The sequence below is a fragment of the Neoarius graeffei genome, chromosome 5, assembly GCF_027579695.1.
Source record: "Neoarius graeffei isolate fNeoGra1 chromosome 5, fNeoGra1.pri, whole genome shotgun sequence".
In the NCBI taxonomy this organism is placed as follows: Eukaryota; Metazoa; Chordata; class Actinopteri; order Siluriformes; family Ariidae; genus Neoarius; species Neoarius graeffei.
This window is the reverse complement of record NC_083573.1, coordinates 47365772-47385196: the sequence shown is the minus strand read 5'-3', so window position 1 is coordinate 47385196 and position 19425 is coordinate 47365772. Positions and strand designations below refer to the sequence as shown.

Below are 19425 nucleotides of genomic sequence, written 5' to 3'. Positions count from 1 at the left end.
GGTAACTGTTGATCAGTCCTGCACACCGGCTTGGAGGAATTTTAGCCCATTCCTCCATACAGAACAGCTTCAACTCTGGGATGTTGGTGGGTTTCCTCACATGAACTGCTCGCTTCAGGTCCTTCCACAACATTTCGATTGGATTAAGGTCAGGACTTTGAATTGGCCATTCCAAAACATGAACTTTTATTCTTCTTTAACCATTCTTTGGCAGAATGACTTGTGTGCTTAGGGTCGTTGTCTTGCTGCATGACCCACCTTCTCTTGAGATTCAGTTCATGGACAGATGTCCTGACATTTTCCTTTAGAATTCGCTGGTATAATTCAGAATTCATTGTTCCATCAATGATGGCAAGCTGTCCTGGCCCAGATGCAGCAAAACAGGCCCAAACCATGATGCTACCACCACCATGTTTCACAGATGGGATAAGGTTCTTATGCTGGAATGCAGTGTTTTCCTTTCCCCAAACATAATGCTTCTCATTTAAACCAAAAAGTTCTATTTTGGTCTCATCCGTCCACAAAACATTTTTCCAATAGACTTCTGGCTTGTCCACATGATCTTTAGCAAACTGCAGATGAGCAGCAATGTTCTTTTTAGAGAGCAGTGGCTTTCTCCTTCCAACCCTGCCATGCACACCATTGTTGTTCAGTGTTCTCCTGATGGTGGACTCATGAACATTAACATTAGCCAATGTGAGAGAGGCCTTCAGTTGCTTAGAAGTTACCCTGGGGTCCTTTGTGACCTCGCCAACTATTACATGCCTTGCTCTCGGAGTGATCTTTGTTGGTCAACCACTCCTGGGAGGGTAACAATGGTCTTGAATTTCCTCCATTTGTACACAATCTGTCTGACTGTAGATTGGTGGAGTCCAAACTCTTTAGAGATGGTTTTGTAACCTTTTCCAGCCTGATGAGCATCAACAATGCTTTTTCTGAGGTCCTCAGAAATCTCCTTTGTTCGTGCCATGATACACTTCCACAAACGTGTTGTGAAGATCAGACTTTGATAGATCCCTGTTCTTTAAATAAAACAGGGTGCCCACTCACACCTGATTGTCATCCCATTGATTGAAAACACCTGACTCTAATTTCACCTTCAAATTAACTGCTAATCCTAGAGGTTCACATACTTTTGCCACTCACAGATATGTAATATTGGATCATTTTCATCAATAAATAAATGACCAAGTATAATATTTTTGTCTCATTTGTTTAACTGGGTTCTCTTGATCTACTTTTAGGACTTGTGTGAAAATCTGATGATGTTTTAGGTCATATTTATGCAGAAATATAGAAAATTCTAAAGGGTTCACAAACTTTCAAGCACCACTGTATATGCACCTTGGAATCCTTTGAGATTGAGTAACTTCAAAAATATCGGAACAACAAATAAACACACACAGTTTCAATAATTAATTGAATTTATTATAGCAAAGATAAAAAAAAATGAATAATAGCAATTGAAATCTTCAGCAAACAGTGTGTGTGTGTGTGTTATGTGTGAGAGTGATTGGAATCTTATCTGAGGTGTGTGTGGTCCATGACCACGTGTTTCTAAGTAGAACAAAAGAGTTAGCTTTGGTTGCTAGCTGTGTTTGTGTCCACGTGGTGGAAACAAAAGAATTAGCTCTGGTAGCTAACTCCACGTGTGTGTGTGTCCACGTGGTGTAGGCCTTGTGGCCTAAACAAAAAGTTAGCCTAGCTTGCTAATGAGACAAAAGAATTAGCTCTGGTAGCTAACTCCACGTGTGTGTGTCCACGTGGTGTAGGCCTTGTGGCCTAAACAAAAAGTTAGCCTAGCTTGCTAATGAGACAAAAGAATTAGCCGTGTGTGGGGGTGGGATTTGAGGAGAACAAAGGATTAGCCAGTAGCTAACCCACGTGGTGGAGACAAAGGAATTAGCTCTGTGTTGCTAATTAAGATGTGTGTGTTGTGAGGCCTATGGCCTAACCAAAAGGCTAGCGTGGGATGCTAATTCACTAGCTTATACATTCCTAAATCCACTGAAACCTTGATGAGGTCAAAATATGTGTAATAATGAAATTAAAGTGTTAGAAAGGAAAAGAGGAAAGCATGCAACAGCCTATCTATTAAACAATTGAGAGATCAACACAAATAGAACAATCATCAATTCAACACGCTGCGTGTCTACAGTGTAAACAATTAAACCGTTCCTGAGTTTAAATTCACGCTACTTAATAAAACTAATTCCTAAGACTAGTCTTTTGCCCAAAAATGCCAATCTTACTTCAGTATTTTGCTTATAGCAAGATTATGGAGATATGTTCCGAGACTTTTGGAGTTTCACTGTTGTGAAGGCTTCCGTGAAGCACAGAGAATTTCTTGGTCCGACGCGTGGTCGCTCATGATGAAAAGAAAGTCTCTGATCAGACAATGTGCACAGCGCTTTAAAATTAGAAGGATCCGGTCGGTTCTAACTTTTTAAATTAACTGCTTGGCGGCAGTTTGGTAACGTTACTGATAGACAAACAAAAACCGGTTGTAGCTCAATCTGAGTTTAAAATCACACGATTCTAGAATCTACCGTGGCCAAAGGTGAAAGAAAAGCGCGAAACTCTGATTCTTGAGGAAAAGACGTCTTTATCTGGTTTGCTCAGTTGAGCAGCCTCTTTAACTCTGCAGAACGCGCCGCTTGCGACGATATTCACAGCACCAAAGAGAAAGACGGAAGTGTTGCTCAGTTACTTATGCCTTCATGGAGGATGTGACGTTGATGATCCCGCCCAGCGTGACGTAGGTCAACGTGGAAGTTGGCTGATGGGAAATGTAGTTTCTTAAAGAGACGGGCTGTTGTAGTTCTAAGACGGACTGTGTTACCTACACCTTTATTTCTGTGTTATAAACAATGCAAAACAATGCATTTTTGCCTCTATAAAACTCAAATTAAAATTTGCTATGAACAGAGGTTTAATAGCCATCCATTATTTATACCGCTTATCCATCAGGGTCATGGGGGAAGCTGGAGCCAATCCCAACTGACTTCAGGCGAGAGGCAGGATACACTCTGGGCAGGTCTGCAATCTATGAGGTTTAATATTGTAAACAAAATGTACTACAGGTTCACGGTATCTTAAGCAATAAATAAATACGTTTAATAAATTCTCCCAAAAATTTGGATCGAGATCCATAGCAGAAATAGAGCCCCAGGTTTCCACGGCCTCATTCTTGGGCCCCCTAGATCAAAGAGGCGTGAGGATGCTGTTGTTCGAAAGTACTGAAGTGCTCTTTTTAACCATTGTGACGTGTTTGTGTATAATGTATATTATTCTATCCACATTCACTGGATTTGAGCAATTGTGTGCTCTGATTGGCTACTCTACTACTAGGCTATCAGCTCATATACTGTGAGTAAAGAAAAACAAAATGGCGGCGCGTGTTCCTGAACCAACCGAGGACGAAATAAAAACTCTACTTGAAAACAAAACCCCAAAAAAGCAACAAAATATGGAATAAATGTATTTGATGGTAAGAACATACCTTTTTTTTATTTTAGTTTTCAAGAATTATTATTATAGCATTTTTCACAAATTGCAACCATCATTTCACCGGTTTGTTTACATTCTAAGTGGAAATGATTTTGTCAGACGTTTTGTATAATGTTTTTTTTTTAATTTATCAGATTTGCAAAAATAAAATAAAGATGCTCTGTTTCTCAAAATCCAGTGAATGTAAATATAATAAAACAGTTATTCCACTCAATCTCGTCATACATGGTTTGTATCCGACTCGGCGTTACGCACCTCATCGGCTATCAGCTCATGTACAGCTCGATTTCGTGGAATAACTGTTAAATGTACATTGGTCATTGCAATCAGGAGCTATCTTGCTATCGGTCTCTTCAGAAGTGCAGATGAGTCCCACCTCAGGCTCTCCAAAAAAGAATATGATTACATGACCAGTGTGCTTTCTATATAGTTTAACTCTCTGGGATAGGCAGATTGGGACCTCTAGTGTTCAAACACTGCAATTGCATAATTAATATAATTCTGATATTGCACATTTCCACTATGCACATCGTCACATTCTGGCAGCATGATGCATCACAAAAAATGCTTTCAGTCACTAAACTACATTGTTAAATAGCCCCACTGTCAATACCAATTTACACTTCTAGTACAGTTGTGGTCAGAAGTTTACATACAGTGACACGAATGTCATCTTGGATATGAATGTCATGGCAATATTTGGGCTTTCAGTAATTTCTTTGAACTGTTCTTTTTCTGTGGCAGAATGATTGTACAGCATATATCTTTAATTAAAAAAACACTAGAATTTGGTGCACAAGTTTTAATTTTTGGGGGGTTTTCCGAAATCAACACAAGGTCAAAAATTTACATACGCTCACTTAGATTATTAATTCAGAAGTACTGAAACTTCCAAAATGTCTTTTATCTTGCCAAGGTCGAGGTCTCTTAACGTCCTGTTAGTGATTATGATTGACTACAGCTGGTAGCTTCTTTGTGCCTTCATAAAAAGGGTTTGCTTACAGCACACATTGGATTGACCAACACACAGTAAAATGGGAAAGTCCAAGGAGCTCAGTGCAGATCTGAGAAAGAGGATCACAGATATGCACAACTCCAGAATGGCTCTTGGAGCCATTTCTAAACAACTGCAAATTCCAAGATCAGTTCAAACAATTGTATGCAAGTTATTGTGAGGTGTAGTCACTTTGCCAAGCCACTTTGCTTCAAGAAAACCCAAACTGTCACCCTCAGCTGAAAGGAAGCTGGTTTGGATGGTCAGGAACAACCTGGGAACCACCATGGCACAGTCCTACCATGAACTGGAAGCTGATGGATCACCGTCTACAGTTCAGATCACCATGGACTAAGAGGCTGCTATCCAAGAAATAACCCCCTGCTCCAAAATTGACACCTTCAAGCTTAAAGTTTGAAGCTGACCACACGAACAAAGGAAAAAAGCCTTCTGGAGGACAGCTGTATGGTCAGATTAGACAAAGATTGAGTTGTATGACCACCATGTACAGAGGGACACTGTACCAGCTGGTGGTGGTGGTAGGATCATCATGCTCTGGGGCTGTTTTGCTGCCAGTGGAACTGGTTCATTGCACAAACTGGATGGAATAATGAAGGAGGAGGACTACCTCAGAATTCTTCAGCATAAACCATCAGAAACTTGAACACAACTGTGTTCAAACACACATCAGAGCTGGTTGTGGAGGATAAAGCAGGCTAATATTAAGCTTAAAACAAGCCCTGACTTCAACCCTATTGAAAATATATGGACCGTGCTTATAAGTCGAGTCCATGCCAAGAAGAAAAAAAAAATTTAATTGAACTCTACCAATTCTACCGTGAAGAGTCGTGAAATATCCAACCAGAATTCTGCCAGAAGCTTGTTCATGGTAAACAAAAAATGTTTGGTCAAGGCGAATCTTGCGAAGAGACATTTTATCCAAATATTAGGTGTGCGGTATGTATATTTTTGATCTTGTATGTATAATTTTGACCCTGTGTTGATTTCAGAAAACCCAAAGAAAATTAAAACTTGTGCACCAAATTCTAATGTTTTTTTTTAAAAAAAAGCTGTATACTGTACATTCTGCCACAGAAAAAAGAACAGTTCAGAGAAATTACTGAAAGCCCAAATACATGACATTCATATCCAAGATGACATTCGCGTCATTGTATGTAAACTTCTGACCACAACTGTAAGTCTGTGTTATTTCTCCTGTATTAACTCTAAGTGTCTGTTCTGTAATTGCAATGCTGTGGTCAGCAGCACATATGAAATACTTCACTTCAGGTCATCTCTCTGTCTTGGGAAACAGTGAGAAAAAGCTTATACTAGCATATCTGTCTCGCTGTGTTTTATTGCCCCTTTCCTTTAAGATAATTACACAGAGGGGATGAAAACATTCACAGCTGAGTGATAAAACTTGGGTTTTATGTTTTGCTTGAGTCACTTGATGTGTTAGTGTTTGTTTGTTTGTTTGTTTGTTTGTTCTTTACTTGTGCTCATATGTTATGAATATGTTTAATTGGACAACAGTAATGAAGTGTAGCATGTCAGATGACTCATAGTCCTGAAGGTTACAGCAAAGGCACCACTATTTATTTTGCTCATTATATTTCTGCTGCTGTCTTGGTAGGGTCATTGGGTAGCCGTCGGGCTCAGGGCTGCTGTTTCTGTAACCTGGCTTACGCGCTCAGTGAACTGGGGGAACTGGAAGAGGCAGGAGAGAGCTACCTACATGCTCAACAGGCTTTCAAAGATAGCGGTACTCACCTGAATGCCTGAATATGTCCACACAAACTGTGATGCTGCAGTGGCAAACTGTTTGACGTCAATTATTTCACCTAAGTAACTTTGTCTGTCTGTCTGTCTGTCTGTCTGTCTGTCTGTCTGTCTGTCTATAGATGATTCCTTAGGGCATTGGCAAGCGTGTGAAGGTCTGGGTGGAATCAAAATGAGATTGAGAGACCCAGACAAAGCCATTTTCTACTATAAGCAGGCTCTAGCAGTATTGTCCAAGTGCAAGGTAAAAGGTTTGATCTCAACCCATTTTATTCATTAGGCTAAAGTATACTCCCACTTTGAATAATGCACTCGCCAATCTGGACATCTGCTTGATGGATTTGGGCAGTTATCAGTCACCTCAAAAGCATGGAGTTGCAAGCTGAAATCTGTGTGTCCAGCAGTACAAAAAGGACACAGTAAATAAATTCAAGCGATCTTCTCAGGCACATGACAGCAAAGAACTACACAGAGTTAGCTTTGACAGGAAGCAGAACAAAATAAGCGCAAGTGAAAAATACATTTATCATGGGAACATTTATCAGAGCTCAACACATTTGTGTGATTGACACACCAGAGCTGAGTAAATTCTCATGCGCTTGACATTTTTGCCCTCTGCTGTTGTTGATTTATTAAATATGTACTGCTTGAAGTATGTCATAAGTGTTACTGAACACATCACTGTCTTGCTTCCAGGATGTTTCTAGCTCTGTGCAGGAAAGCCTTGTCAATAAGCTAAGTGAGGCTTTACAGATGAAATTGGCCACTCAGCAAGTAAACTCCTGATTTTAACTTACTAAGATACTGTATGTGACTGTGTTTTATTTGATTTGAATATAGAAGAAATTTTGCATACTGTATTTCACTGTATTGTCCCATACAGAGAGGCGCCCCCGCAAGGCAAGCTATCAAGGAGAGAAACTTGAACAGGCAGCACCTGCGGTAATTCTGTGCAACACTGATAATACCGTATCTTATTTCCAAATCCCATGGCTCTGTACTCACTCTTCTCATGTGTTAAGCAATTTCTGGCAAAGAGCTGAAGAGAATTTTGCCATATCCCATTGGTTCCCTGTAATTGCTTTCATGCAGAATAGCTCAGATGAGTAACACTGAGGAACTAATGGCCGAACACAGAAGAAAAGAACTACCGAGCAGTCACAGGGTAGAGAATAAGGGTAAGATGTGATACTTCAGCTCAATATTCAATTCATTTTTATTTGCGTCATGCTTTTAATAATCGGTGTTGTCACAAAGCAGCAGTACAGAAAGAAGATTTAGATGTCTTCATTGTTGGGAATTGAAAAAAAAGGAACCCATCCTCTTCTGGGTGACATTACAGACTATAGCTGAACGAGAGTAAGGGCAAACAGTGTTGAAAGGAGGTTCAGAGGAAGAATATTGCAAAAAAAAAAGTCTTTAACTTGGAGTTATTTACAATTAATGCTCCAGAATGTACTTGATGTCAGTGAAATGCTTCTGAGATGTTTGAGAAATTTCATATATCTACAGAATCCATGAATAGGACAGCATGTAAGACTCAGCAAGGTGGCTTTAATAGCATCCGACGTCACGACGTCACAGCCGCCTCGTTAAATATGCAAGACATGAAGTGGTGGTCAGCTAAGCTCACTGTTCACAAAGCGTTACTATCACTGGGGCACCTTGCTAGTCATTAAAATGTCCTACGCTTGTGTTGTTTTGCGCTGTTTGAATCGATCAAACCATGAAACTGATAAAAGTTTTTTCCGGGTTCCCCATGAAGTGATAAAAAGGGTGAAAGAGCAAAGGATTTTACCAAAAGACGATGAGAGAGGTGGCTCTTGAACCTTTCGCTGCGATAGAAGGGAGCAGAGTCAAAGAACGCTCAAGTTTGCAGTGATCACTTCGTGAAAGGTTTGTAAATTCCTCCGGTTTATTTCATTTGGGTTTGCAAAATCACTTTTCTCGCCATTTTCTGTTATTTCGTGATGTTTTCAAGTTCAGGAGATGCTTAAGTCCTCAGGTGTGTTTTTGTTTACTGTTTGATCGTGTTCGCTATATTGTAAACTAACGCGTATGTTTTCCCTTTATTTATCAGGATGTCTGAGCAATCTTTAAAAGGACGATAATGTAGATGTGGTTCCTACACTGAACTAGAGAGATAAGATAATCGAGACAATCCACGTAAACACAAAAGCAGAGCTCACGAGTTAACAGCACGAAATTGCTTACCCGGTCATGCAGTTACAGTGAGTCGTGATAACTTCTCAGTCCTGTTTCACCAATACCCAGATCTTTAAAAGGGGTTTCTGAGGATCTTTGTGACTGGTTGATTTACCTGGAAGCGAAGAGCAGGGAGGATTGAGAATCGAGCGGCTGTGGTTTGTTTACACCCGATACTAAAACTTGTAGTGTGCTAGCAAACTTTACAAAGACGCATACAAAGAAGCCAAAAATGCTAATTACCCGGGCAAAAACGATAGAGGATTTATCTTGTAGTGTCCTGATCCCTGGATCTTTAACCCAACCACATATAAAAAGTTGTACGCCTCCATACTCTTCCAGGTTTTCATCTAGTTGTCTGTGTAGAACGATGTCTACAGCACCAGGTAGTTTGAAATGTTGGGGAACTCAACGGATGGATAATTTTCCAACTCGTAGGAAAAATCCTTCTTTACTAGCATGTAAGGATCTATCCCATTGCAAAGAGCAACTTTCTGAAGGTACCTTGACCATACATTGGCCTCTAAACTGTGAAAATAGTCGGAGACGGTTTCACTAGCTCTTTGCATAACAGCAGCCAAATCGGTTTGTCTGACCACCACTTCATTCACCGGAAGTAAACTCGCGAGCAAAAGTCACGTGACTGAACACAACCTATAAACAAGTACTACCTTTTTAATATAAAGATCCAGTCATTTTTCCTGTTAAAGATGCTAGTGATTGGTTGGAATCTTACACTGATGCTGATGTATAGGACACTTTGTTCTGTCAGTTATAGAGAAATATGAATGTGCAGTATCTGGAGTAACCTAAAAAAAGTATATTTTTTTATATCAGAGCCAAAAAAACATGACGCACTGCTTATGCAATTTATGTCTGACTTTAACAGCCATTTGAAATCCATGTTTGAAATGTCATCTTGTCAATCTATTTCTGGATTATGGTTCCATCCTCATTAATGTAGACAGCAGCCTGTTCTTCCATTTCTGCAAACACAGTAACTGTCCAGGAGCATTGTTAAGATGGTTGTTAAAGTGCCATTCCACCACTGGATGTATTCTTTGGCATAAAATACAATATATTTTATGACAACATGACTAGACAGAGAAATCTTTTAGCTTCAAAATTATATATCAAACATAATTTTTTGACAACGACAAGTATATTAATTTTGCGACCAAAGTCACCTACCCTTTTAATTTCCGCGCGGTAGTGAAACGTGATGTCATCGGCAGGTTCCCCTTCTTGTGTACCACGTCACGTGTGACGTGGCACAGATTATCAGCAATGGCGGATAGAACGCGATTTCCACTTGTCGGTTGCTGTGCCGATATTCACCATCGACCGTCTCCTTTGGGCATCACTTGCTATTTTCTTTCGCTTCTTTTCCGAAGCTGACAATCGCGTTCTATCCGCCATTGCTGATAATCTGTGCCACGTCACACAAGAAGGGGAACCTGCCGATGACATCACGTTTCACTACCGCGCGGAAATTAAAAGGGTAGGTGACTTTGGTCGCAAAATTAATATACTTGTCGTTGTCAAAAAATTATGTTTGATATATCATTTTGAAGCTAAAAGATTTCTCTGTCTAGTCATGTTGTCATAAAATATATTGTATTTTATGCCAAAAAAATACATCCAATGGTGGAATGGCACTTTAAGTTGATAACACAGACTTTACCATAAGGACTTTGGTACAGCGCTACATTTCTGCTATATTTCACTTCACAGAATGGAGACCTACAGAAACATGTGGACAGAGGAAACTTCATGGTGACGTGATAATAACATCAAAAGCAACACAAACAGAGCGTCCTGACTGCACGAATGCACTACCAGAAGCCAATAGGTAGATATATACTCTGAACTTGATATGTTCTTATAGACTGCTAGGGATCGTCTACTCATTTCCCATCGTTTTGGTAGTCGAGACCTGTCGTTTTATTATTTTAATTATTTTTTGCTTAACTGTCCAGGCATGTTATTGACCTTCTGGTGCTAACTTGGTGCTAAGTAAGCCTCTTGGCAGTCAGATTAATTGGAGCAGTGACTGAATGAAAAGTAACAGTTTTGATTGACAATTGACACTAAACTCTATATTCGGTTTCCTCCCATCTCCCCAAAACCTGCCAGTAGGTGCTTGGCTGCTTTAAATTACAACTAGCTGTGAATGAGTGAGTGAATATGTGTGCAAGTGCAATGGACTAACATCCCACGCAGGGTGTATTGAGTTAGCAAAAGTCACAATTGATTTCCATTTGCTTTTGACCTTTACTGACTGCTGCAATCACGTAATTATTTAAGTAAAGATTTCTCCAGCAATTGTTTTTTTTTTCAATAGTGCAAAAGTAAAACGTGTATTTTATAAGACTATGGTGACTTAATTCCAGTTATGTCAACATGCTGAACATGATTTTAGTTTTAAATGATTTTTGATTGCTTTTAAGTGTTCGATTAATTTCTTTCAGCATTTTGCTTATACAAAATAAGGATTTGTTGGTTCATTCAGGATAGAAACTTTGCTTATCTATATATTTTTCAATGAAGCATTAATTAAACCTGATCTATTCTGACCTAGCTATAAATCGAGTTCATATAACTACCTGCAGGTGGAAAATGCTTCAGTTTTATGAAAGCAGCAAACCTCCATAAATCTTTATACATTTTTATGTACTGACTTCCTATAAATAATTTTGCCACAGTCAAAGGATTTCAAAAGCTGCCAGCATTCCTCAATTGAAACAGTTGATTTTATTTTAGATTTTGTCAAGTTTTCATTTGAGGATTCCAAAAGATCATGTTTGTTTTCCGTAAACTTGGACAAACTCAGATTCACTTTTCCTCAAAACTTTTCTTGGCTCACCTTCAGAAAAACCTGCATACACATACAAGGTGTTTCAAAAAATTTGATATATTATGTGAGATGTAAATATCCCAGAAACTAGATAGTCTAGGCAAATTAAACTGAACAGGCTTAATGTTGAGCAATATAAGATTTGTTCCTCAAACTTTGAATGAGAAAGTCAAAGGTATGTGGATTCCATGAATGATTTTGTAAATTTTCAATATTCGTGTCGCCTGAGACACGGCACACGTCAAGTCAGTAGTCCAGCTCCTGCCAAACATACTGCAAAACAAAAACAAAAAACCTTAAAGCAGATACGCAGAACCTTTATTTTTAAATACATTTCTGAGTGGATAGTATCTCCATCCTTGACTCTTGTATGCTGCATAAATGGGAATCAAAAATATATATTTTTGAGAGTTAAAATCGACCACAAAGTTGGCATTCGAGCTGCCCCGCTGAGCCAGCCAGCCCTGAGTGCGTGACGTCACAGCGGTAACTGGTTTTAAGGCCGAGGCCTTTGACAGCTGTAGACCAAAGTCATATAAATAAAAATTTGTGGTGAAAGTAAGAAATCCGGGGCGGCACGGTGGTGTAGTGGTTAGCGCTGTCGCCTCACAGCAAGAAGGTCCTGGGTTCGAGCCCCGGGGCCGGCGAGGGCCTTTCTGTGTGGAGTTTGCATGTTCTCCCCGTGTCCGCGTGGGTTTCCTCCGGGTGCTCCGGTTTCCCCCACAGTCCAAAGACATGCAGGTTAGGTTAACTGGTGACTCTAAATTGACCGTAGGTGTGAATGTGAGTGTGAATGGTTGTCTGTGTCTATGTGTCAGCCCTGTGATGACCTGGCGACTTGTCCAGGGTGTACCCCGCCTTTCGCCCGTAGTCAGCTGGGATAGGCTCCAGCTTGCCTGCGACCCTGTAGAAGGATAAAGCGGCTAGAGATGATGAGATGAGATGAGATGAAGTAAGAAATCCCGTTACCGACTTGCTCAACTAAGACTGATTTGACTTCATTGATTGTGGGTTGACTCTCATTAAAACAGGATAGGTTTTATAACTTATGCAACGTACATGTACATGCATGCATTTTCACTGATAAAATGTAAAAGGCTAATTAAATAATCAGATGAACTGAGACAATCACATTCTGAGGCAAATTAAATAATCTTATACCGGTAACTTAAACACGTAATACAAGTTACATGTATTAATCTAAATGCAGGTAAACAACGTGTTGTTTTTGTTGTTGTTTGTATCCAAATGAGAGTCGGAGCTTACCCGTCTGTGTTCTCGCTTCTTGAAGGCCGATCTTGTGGCCGATTGTTTTGAAACAATCTGACTTTCAGTTGTTCATTCAGTTCTCCATTCATTTGCTTCTTCCACGTAAGGGCGAGATGGCAGCAATATCCAGTTTAGAAATAAGACGGCTGCTCCATTCATTCTCTCCATACTGTGTATTCTGCCATTACTGCTCGGCTCAGGCAATTACTAAAACCCAGGATGGAATGGGATGTCACCAGTTTTAGCAACAACTGCGGGGAGGTCACTGCCCGAGCGATATGTCCCGTCCTGTTCCGTCCCAGGTTTTAGCAGCAACCCTCGGCTCACGCTCCAGGAGGACTGGTGCAACTGAACTCGCTTTAAAAAAATAAAATAAAATAAATACTTGTTTTATTCTTTTTTAATTATTCGTACTGCACCCTCTTTCAATACAGGCTTATAGCCAACGCTCCTCAACAGATCAGAGGTCTCGTACGAGGCTTCAATAAAATGTGCAGAGCAGAGGAGAGACCACTTCATAGCTGCCCAATGGGCCCGTGAACTACTTGCAAAACCCGTCCAAATCTTTGCAGTTTGAACATTCTTGGGCCATGAATGCAACATAAATCCACCTTCTGTCGTGTTGCTGCACTGGCCAAAAACACATCTACGTGGCATGGCGATAAATTAGCTCAAAATGGAGGATCAGAGTTGCAGTCAGCTCTGTGTTTTAGTATAGCGGAAATGGCGACGAGACCGATAGACTTCCTGCTGTGATGTTACGGACGTCAAGGTCATTCACTCACACCGCTACCTATATGAATCACTTTAATCGTAAAAATTACTATATTAGATTTATTGTTAATGCTTAAAACTATTCCTGTGCCATTCTTGAGGTCTCAAGGCATTTATAAACAAAAGTGAGGCCATTGCTCTGGGTATATGCTTTAAATATAAAACTTTGACCTGTTTCCACACATGCTGTTAAAATTTGAGGTCAGTTGAACGAGAATTGGCAAAGTTAGTAGGTTGTGAAATATCATCAAATTTTTTTGAAACACCCTGTATTAGTGCGACATAATGTGTTTCATTTAAATTAGGTCTACAGTAGTGTGCAAAAGTCTTAGGCACATGTAAAGAAATGCTGTAGAACAAAAATGGCTTCAAAAATAATGAAATTAAATGTTTTAACATGAAAAAAAAATACCATAAACGGCAGTAAGCCATAATAAATGAAACAAAGTCAATATTTGGTGTGAGACGACCCTTTGCTTTGAAAAAATGGTAGTCTGAGGTACAGTGAGTGCAGTTTGGTAAGGAAATGAGCTGTAGGTTTTACTGAGCATCTTCCAGAACCAGCCACAGTTCTTCTGGACACTTTGACTGTCACGCTCGCTTCTTCATTTTGCACCAAAACCCAGCAGCCTTATGTTTTCTTTTTTAATCTGAAAAGTGCACCCTTGTGTAATATGCTGCTCAGATACAAACTTTTTTTCTGTAACATTTAATTTTGTGCTGGAAAACGAACGTTTGGACTCTAAAATGTTTTGTACTGACTCGATAATGTAGAAGTCATCAAATAAAAATCTATAACAAAGTTTGTATGGAAAAGATAAGGTGCTTAAGACTTTTGCACAGTACTGTATAGATGACTTGCAACCATGTGATCAAAATGTGCTACGTCATGAGCATCCGCCATGATGGTGGATATACAAAGCAACTAGGATGGTTGCTGCTGAAAGCGTGTCTGTAAACAATGCTGAATTTTCTCAGTATTGCCACGATTTAAACAATCGAGCGAAGATAGATGTGTGTGGTTTTGACCCATATTATTTAAAAAAAAGTCAGGCTTTCCTGAAGATAAGATGCTTCTAGTACAAATAGTACATCAAGTACAAATACAGGCTATTTCGTCCAAAGCCCTTTTCATATGCACTATCGGTTGTTTTATATTTCAGGTATTTGTTTGTTCTAAAAAAAAAAAAAAAGGAGGAATTCTCAATGGAATTTGACCGAAGCAAAACACATTTTTGTAAAGCAAATTAGTGCCATAGTATGGATCATGTTAGAGCTTTAGGCGCCAAGCAATGCTCTCACGGGGGCTTCGTTTGTGAATCCCGGGCCAAGGCACGGTCCTACCAACCCGAGACCATGCTCTTTCGAGGCTTAGAGGGAGGTGCCTGTCAAATTTGGCTTTGCTGAGAGCTCCATTGGCCGAGTTATTAATTTTTAAAGCTGGCTGGATCATGTTAAATCTTTAGGCACTCTTGCAGCACTCTCGCGGGGCTTTCATTCACGAGGAATACCTGAAATATAAAATAATTGATAGCGCATCTGAAAAAGGCTTTGGACAGAATGTCTTAACTATTGGATGAAATGTCCTGATCCCTTCGTCTCCTCTCCGTACTAAGCCTCAGAGTTTCCTCTTTCGGAATCACGAACGGAATTCTAAAAAATCAGAACGTGCCACGGTCACGAGTTCTGTTGTGACCACAACCATCCATTATCTGTAGCTGCTTGTCCTGTTCTACAGGGTCACAGGCAAGCTGGAGCCTGTCCCAGCTGACTATGGGCGAGAGGCAGGCAACACCCTGGACAAGTCGCCAGGTTATTGCAGGGCTGACACATAGAGACAAACAACCATTCACACCTACGGTCAATTTAGAGCCACCAATTAGCCTAACCAGCATGTCTTTGGACTGTAGGGGAAACCGGAGCACCCAGAGGAAATCCACATAGACACGGGAGAACATGCAAACTCCATGCAGAAAGGCCCTCGCCAGCTGCTGGGCTCGAACCCAGGACCTTCTTGCTGTGAGGCGACAGTGCTAACCACCGTGCCGTCCGACCACGACCATATACCGCACAAAGATATGGCATAGCTAAAAGAATGCTTAAAGCAGTGGAAAAACAGAGAGTTGCGTTTTGTATGGAATGTCGCTTAACCCCGCGTTTGTATCTCCACCAACATGACCGACATCCAGGTTTCTATTTTGCTTTGACATCACTTGCAAGTCAAGGATATGAGAAGATTTGGGTATTCTGTATAAATCTGACATGTAAATAAGGGACTAGTGAGTGGAAGGGACTTGTTTCCATCAACTGCACTAAAATTACTGTTCATTTTGATATTGTACAGCATGATCAAGTCATCATTTCCAGAATCGAAAGCAGATTTGTTGTATGTCATTCCATATGATCAAGTTTTTACTTAATTTTATGTATCTTTGATGAATGAGAGTTTATTTTGTGGGTCACATGTGCATGTTTAGGAACAGTTTATGAATACATGTGCATTAATGCAGCCATCTGAGTTCTGTCCATATGGAGAAAAATTCTGTGTCAGTGAGTACAACAGGAAATGATGCATTCTAGTTGGCTGGTCATTCAATAGTGCTTTCATGTACTATTTTCCAAACATTTCTGTTTATTCTCCTGTAACTACAACAGTGAACAGCTATTAGCACAGATGTGTTATTCAAAGTGACATGAGGCTTTAACAACATGTGTACCTCCAATAACATTTGAGAACTTTCTGTACAGTTGGGCATTTATTGAATCCAGTACATCTTTGAACAAGTGTTGCCAGGCAAAAAACAAACCTCGTCTGGCAGCACTTATTTTATACCTATATGTTGATAATGGTAATATTTCTCAATCATCAGCTGTCAGGTTATAGTCCTATGAAAATCCATGACCTTGAGTTTGACTATTTTTTAAGTTCGTTTCTTAAGACACGTATTTTTTAGGATGTTACCTTGTTTGTTGACAGTTTCGGCGAACACTTCCGCGTTCTTCAAAACAGTCACCAGATGTCGAGTGGTGACGTGCCTTATCAGCTGATGTACTCTATGGAGGCGTGAACGTCCCGCCCAATTTGACAGGTAGTCCACGCCTCCTGCTGTCAGGTCGCTGCCCCAGGACTGCGCTCCAGGTGTGTGACAGCGTGTACGCTCCCTCATTCTATTTCACATTCACATTTTTCACCCCAAAGACAAAATACAACTGGACAATAAATGCAACATCATATATGAAATCCCTTGCCGCTCATGCAATAAAGTCTATATTGGTGAAACGGGCAGATGCTTCCACACTCGCAGGAAAGAACACCAATTAGAATGTGAAAAAGAAACAACAAAAAGACTCACAAGATCCGAAAAAGAAAAAGCAAACCAAGAAAACTTAATATCAGCCATTTCAGATCACTGCAAACGGCAAAATCATATTATGAATTGGGAAGAGGCCAGAGTCATTCGCGCTGAAGAGAATAGATACCAGCGTTGGATTTTGGAGGCAGTGGAGATACGCAAGCGGGCGCAGAGGACCATGAACCGGGATGAGGGAGCGTATGTGCTGTCACACACCTGGAGCGCAGTCCTGGGGCAGCGACCTGACAGCAGGAGGCGTGGACTAGCTGTCAAATTGGGCGGGACGTTCATGCCTCCATAGAGTACATCACCTGATAAGGCACGTCACCACTCGACATCTGGTGACTGTTTTGAAGAAGGCAGAAGTGTTTGCCGAAACTGTCAACAAACAAGGTAACATCCTAAAAAATACGTGTCTTAAGAAACGAACTTAAAGAATAGTTATAATAGTTAGACATAATGAACTTTCACTACACCTTGAGTTTGACATTTCAAAGTCATTCCATTGATAACAGTAAACATCTGTCTACGATCAACCGTTTCAAGTTACATCCCTCTGAAAATCTGTGACCTTGAGTTTGACCTATCAAGGTCACTCAAGGTCAAAGATCATGGTGCTGAATGAAAGGCCATATGGGAGTTCCTATATGCTCATAATAGTAAACACCTGTCTATCGGCAACCGTTTTTGAGTTATCATGGAAAATGTTATTTTGACCGAAAGGTTGACCTTTCCGTTGACTTTGACCGATTACCCCCAAAATTTAATCATACACTCTACGGACCGGGGCGGCACGGTGGTGTAGTGGTTAGCGCTGTCGCCTCACAGCAAGAAGGTCCGGGTTCGAGCCCCGGGGCCGGCGAGGGCCTTTCTGTGTGGAGTTTGCATGTTCTCCCCGTGTCCGCGTGGGTTTCCTCGGGGTGCTCTGGTTTCCCCCACAGTCCAAAGACATGCAGGTTAGGTTAACTGGTGACTCTAAATTGACCGTAGGTGTGAATGTGAGTGTGAATGGTTGTCTGTGTCTATGTGTCAGCCCTGTGATGACCTGGCGACTTGTCCAGGGTGTACCCCGCCTTTCGCCCGTAGTCAGCTGGGATAGGCTCCAGCTTGCCTGCGACCCTGTAGAACAGGATAAAGCGGCTACAGATAATGACATGAGATGAGACGAGACTCTATGGACCATTGCCTACCTACCAAGAAAATTTGAAGTCAATCGGTGCAACTGTCTAGACGCTAGATTGTTAACAGACAGACACGCAAATAAAAATGAAAAGTCGTGCAGAGCACGATACTTGCGAAAATCACAAAGAAATGGCCGATTAGGTGTTTTTACAAGATTTGACCTTGACCTTTGACCTTGACCCACCAAAAACTAAAGATGTCTTTGTGTGACCCTAGTGAGTTGTCCTGTGCATTTTGGTGAAGATTGGTCAAGAAATGATGACGCTAGAGCACCAACAAACAAATGGACAGATCAACATACTGTACTTGCAAAAATCTCCGATTTTCGCAAGTAAAAACAAACCTCGCTGATTACAATACCTCGCCCCGTTTACTCCGTTGCGGTCGAGGTAACAGTACGCAAACCTCACAGGAAAGGTACAAATGTGTCTACATTTGGGGAAACATGGTATTTCTCATCATTTTACTGGCATACAATATACAGTAACTACTCAAACTCAGCCTGAGTTTTTACACACAATGCTAAGCTCCACATGTGACTTTTAAATAAAACTGAAGAGAAGGAAATTTCCCTTTGGGGCAGCAATTTTTCCATAAGGACAGAGGCTCTCCTTTGATGGAAAGCTGCACAGAATGTAGTGACGTCCCATAGGCATTATATTTCTCGGCGTTTTATCAACCCACCTCTCTTTCTGTGCTGCTCCCGTAGAATACCAATTTTAGTTTTTACTTAATGTGCAATTTAATAAGGTCTCATACTGATTTTAAAATGTAAATGATTTTTCATGGCAGGAATCTGAATAACACATACGAGAAACCTCGTCTTGAATGTCAGAATTCTACAGACTCCCATTTGATCGTGCAGCAGGGTAGGTATATGCAGACTCGAATGTCTATTAAGAGCTGCTCGTTCATAAGATGATACTTAAAATTTGGAGTTTTTTTTTTTAACTTTGCACTGATTACACTGTGTGAAGCAATGTATATTTTACCACAGATGAAGCCATGTGTGAAACCTCCAAACAGACCCCACTGGAATTAAGTAGGTATGAGACTCCAGTTCAGTTATTATAATTGTCTAACCAGATGTTGATAGTGAAATCTGACTGATGGTGGACTTTGTCCATTTTTAGTATGCCCCCATTGGAAGAGAGCACTGAGGACTTACCTCCAGCACATCTTCACAGTGAGGAATCCACATCCACACAAAGGACCAAATCCAGATTCTGCACAGTCATGTGACCACAGCCAGGTCACATCTGCCTTTCCTCTCCCAGGGATTTCATAATAACAGCTTCAGTTTCATTTTCAGATGAAACGTGAACTACATTCTTTCTGGGAGACCTGGAGCAAAAAGGACACAGGACACATGTCCTGTTATAAATATTGATTAAATCTACTGATGCCATATTCAAATCTAATCTTGAAACAGTGTGCATAATCTCAAATGATCTGCTGATTGTCCTGCTCTCCTTGTCGCAGCATCCATTTTCTTCTTC

The 19425-nt window shown here is 40.6% G+C and overlaps 1 protein-coding gene across 1 annotated transcript in view; it reads left to right on the top strand.

Moving 5' to 3' along the window:
- LOC132886779 (tetratricopeptide repeat protein 24) overlaps positions 1-19168 on the top strand; it is a 36920-nt gene extending 17752 nt beyond the window's left edge. The window contains exons 5-13 of the mRNA XM_060921840.1: positions 6141-6269; positions 6409-6537; positions 6951-7060; positions 7170-7228; positions 7379-7464; positions 10226-10343; positions 18719-18795; positions 18924-18972; positions 19060-19168. Coding sequence (XP_060777823.1) covers positions 6141-6269; positions 6409-6537; positions 6951-7060; positions 7170-7228; positions 7379-7464; positions 10226-10343; positions 18719-18795; positions 18924-18972; positions 19060-19168 — 866 coding nt within the window. The remainder of the gene's footprint in view (positions 1-6140; positions 6270-6408; positions 6538-6950; positions 7061-7169; positions 7229-7378; positions 7465-10225; positions 10344-18718; positions 18796-18923; positions 18973-19059) is intronic.
- Positions 19169-19425: the final 257 nt, after the last annotated feature.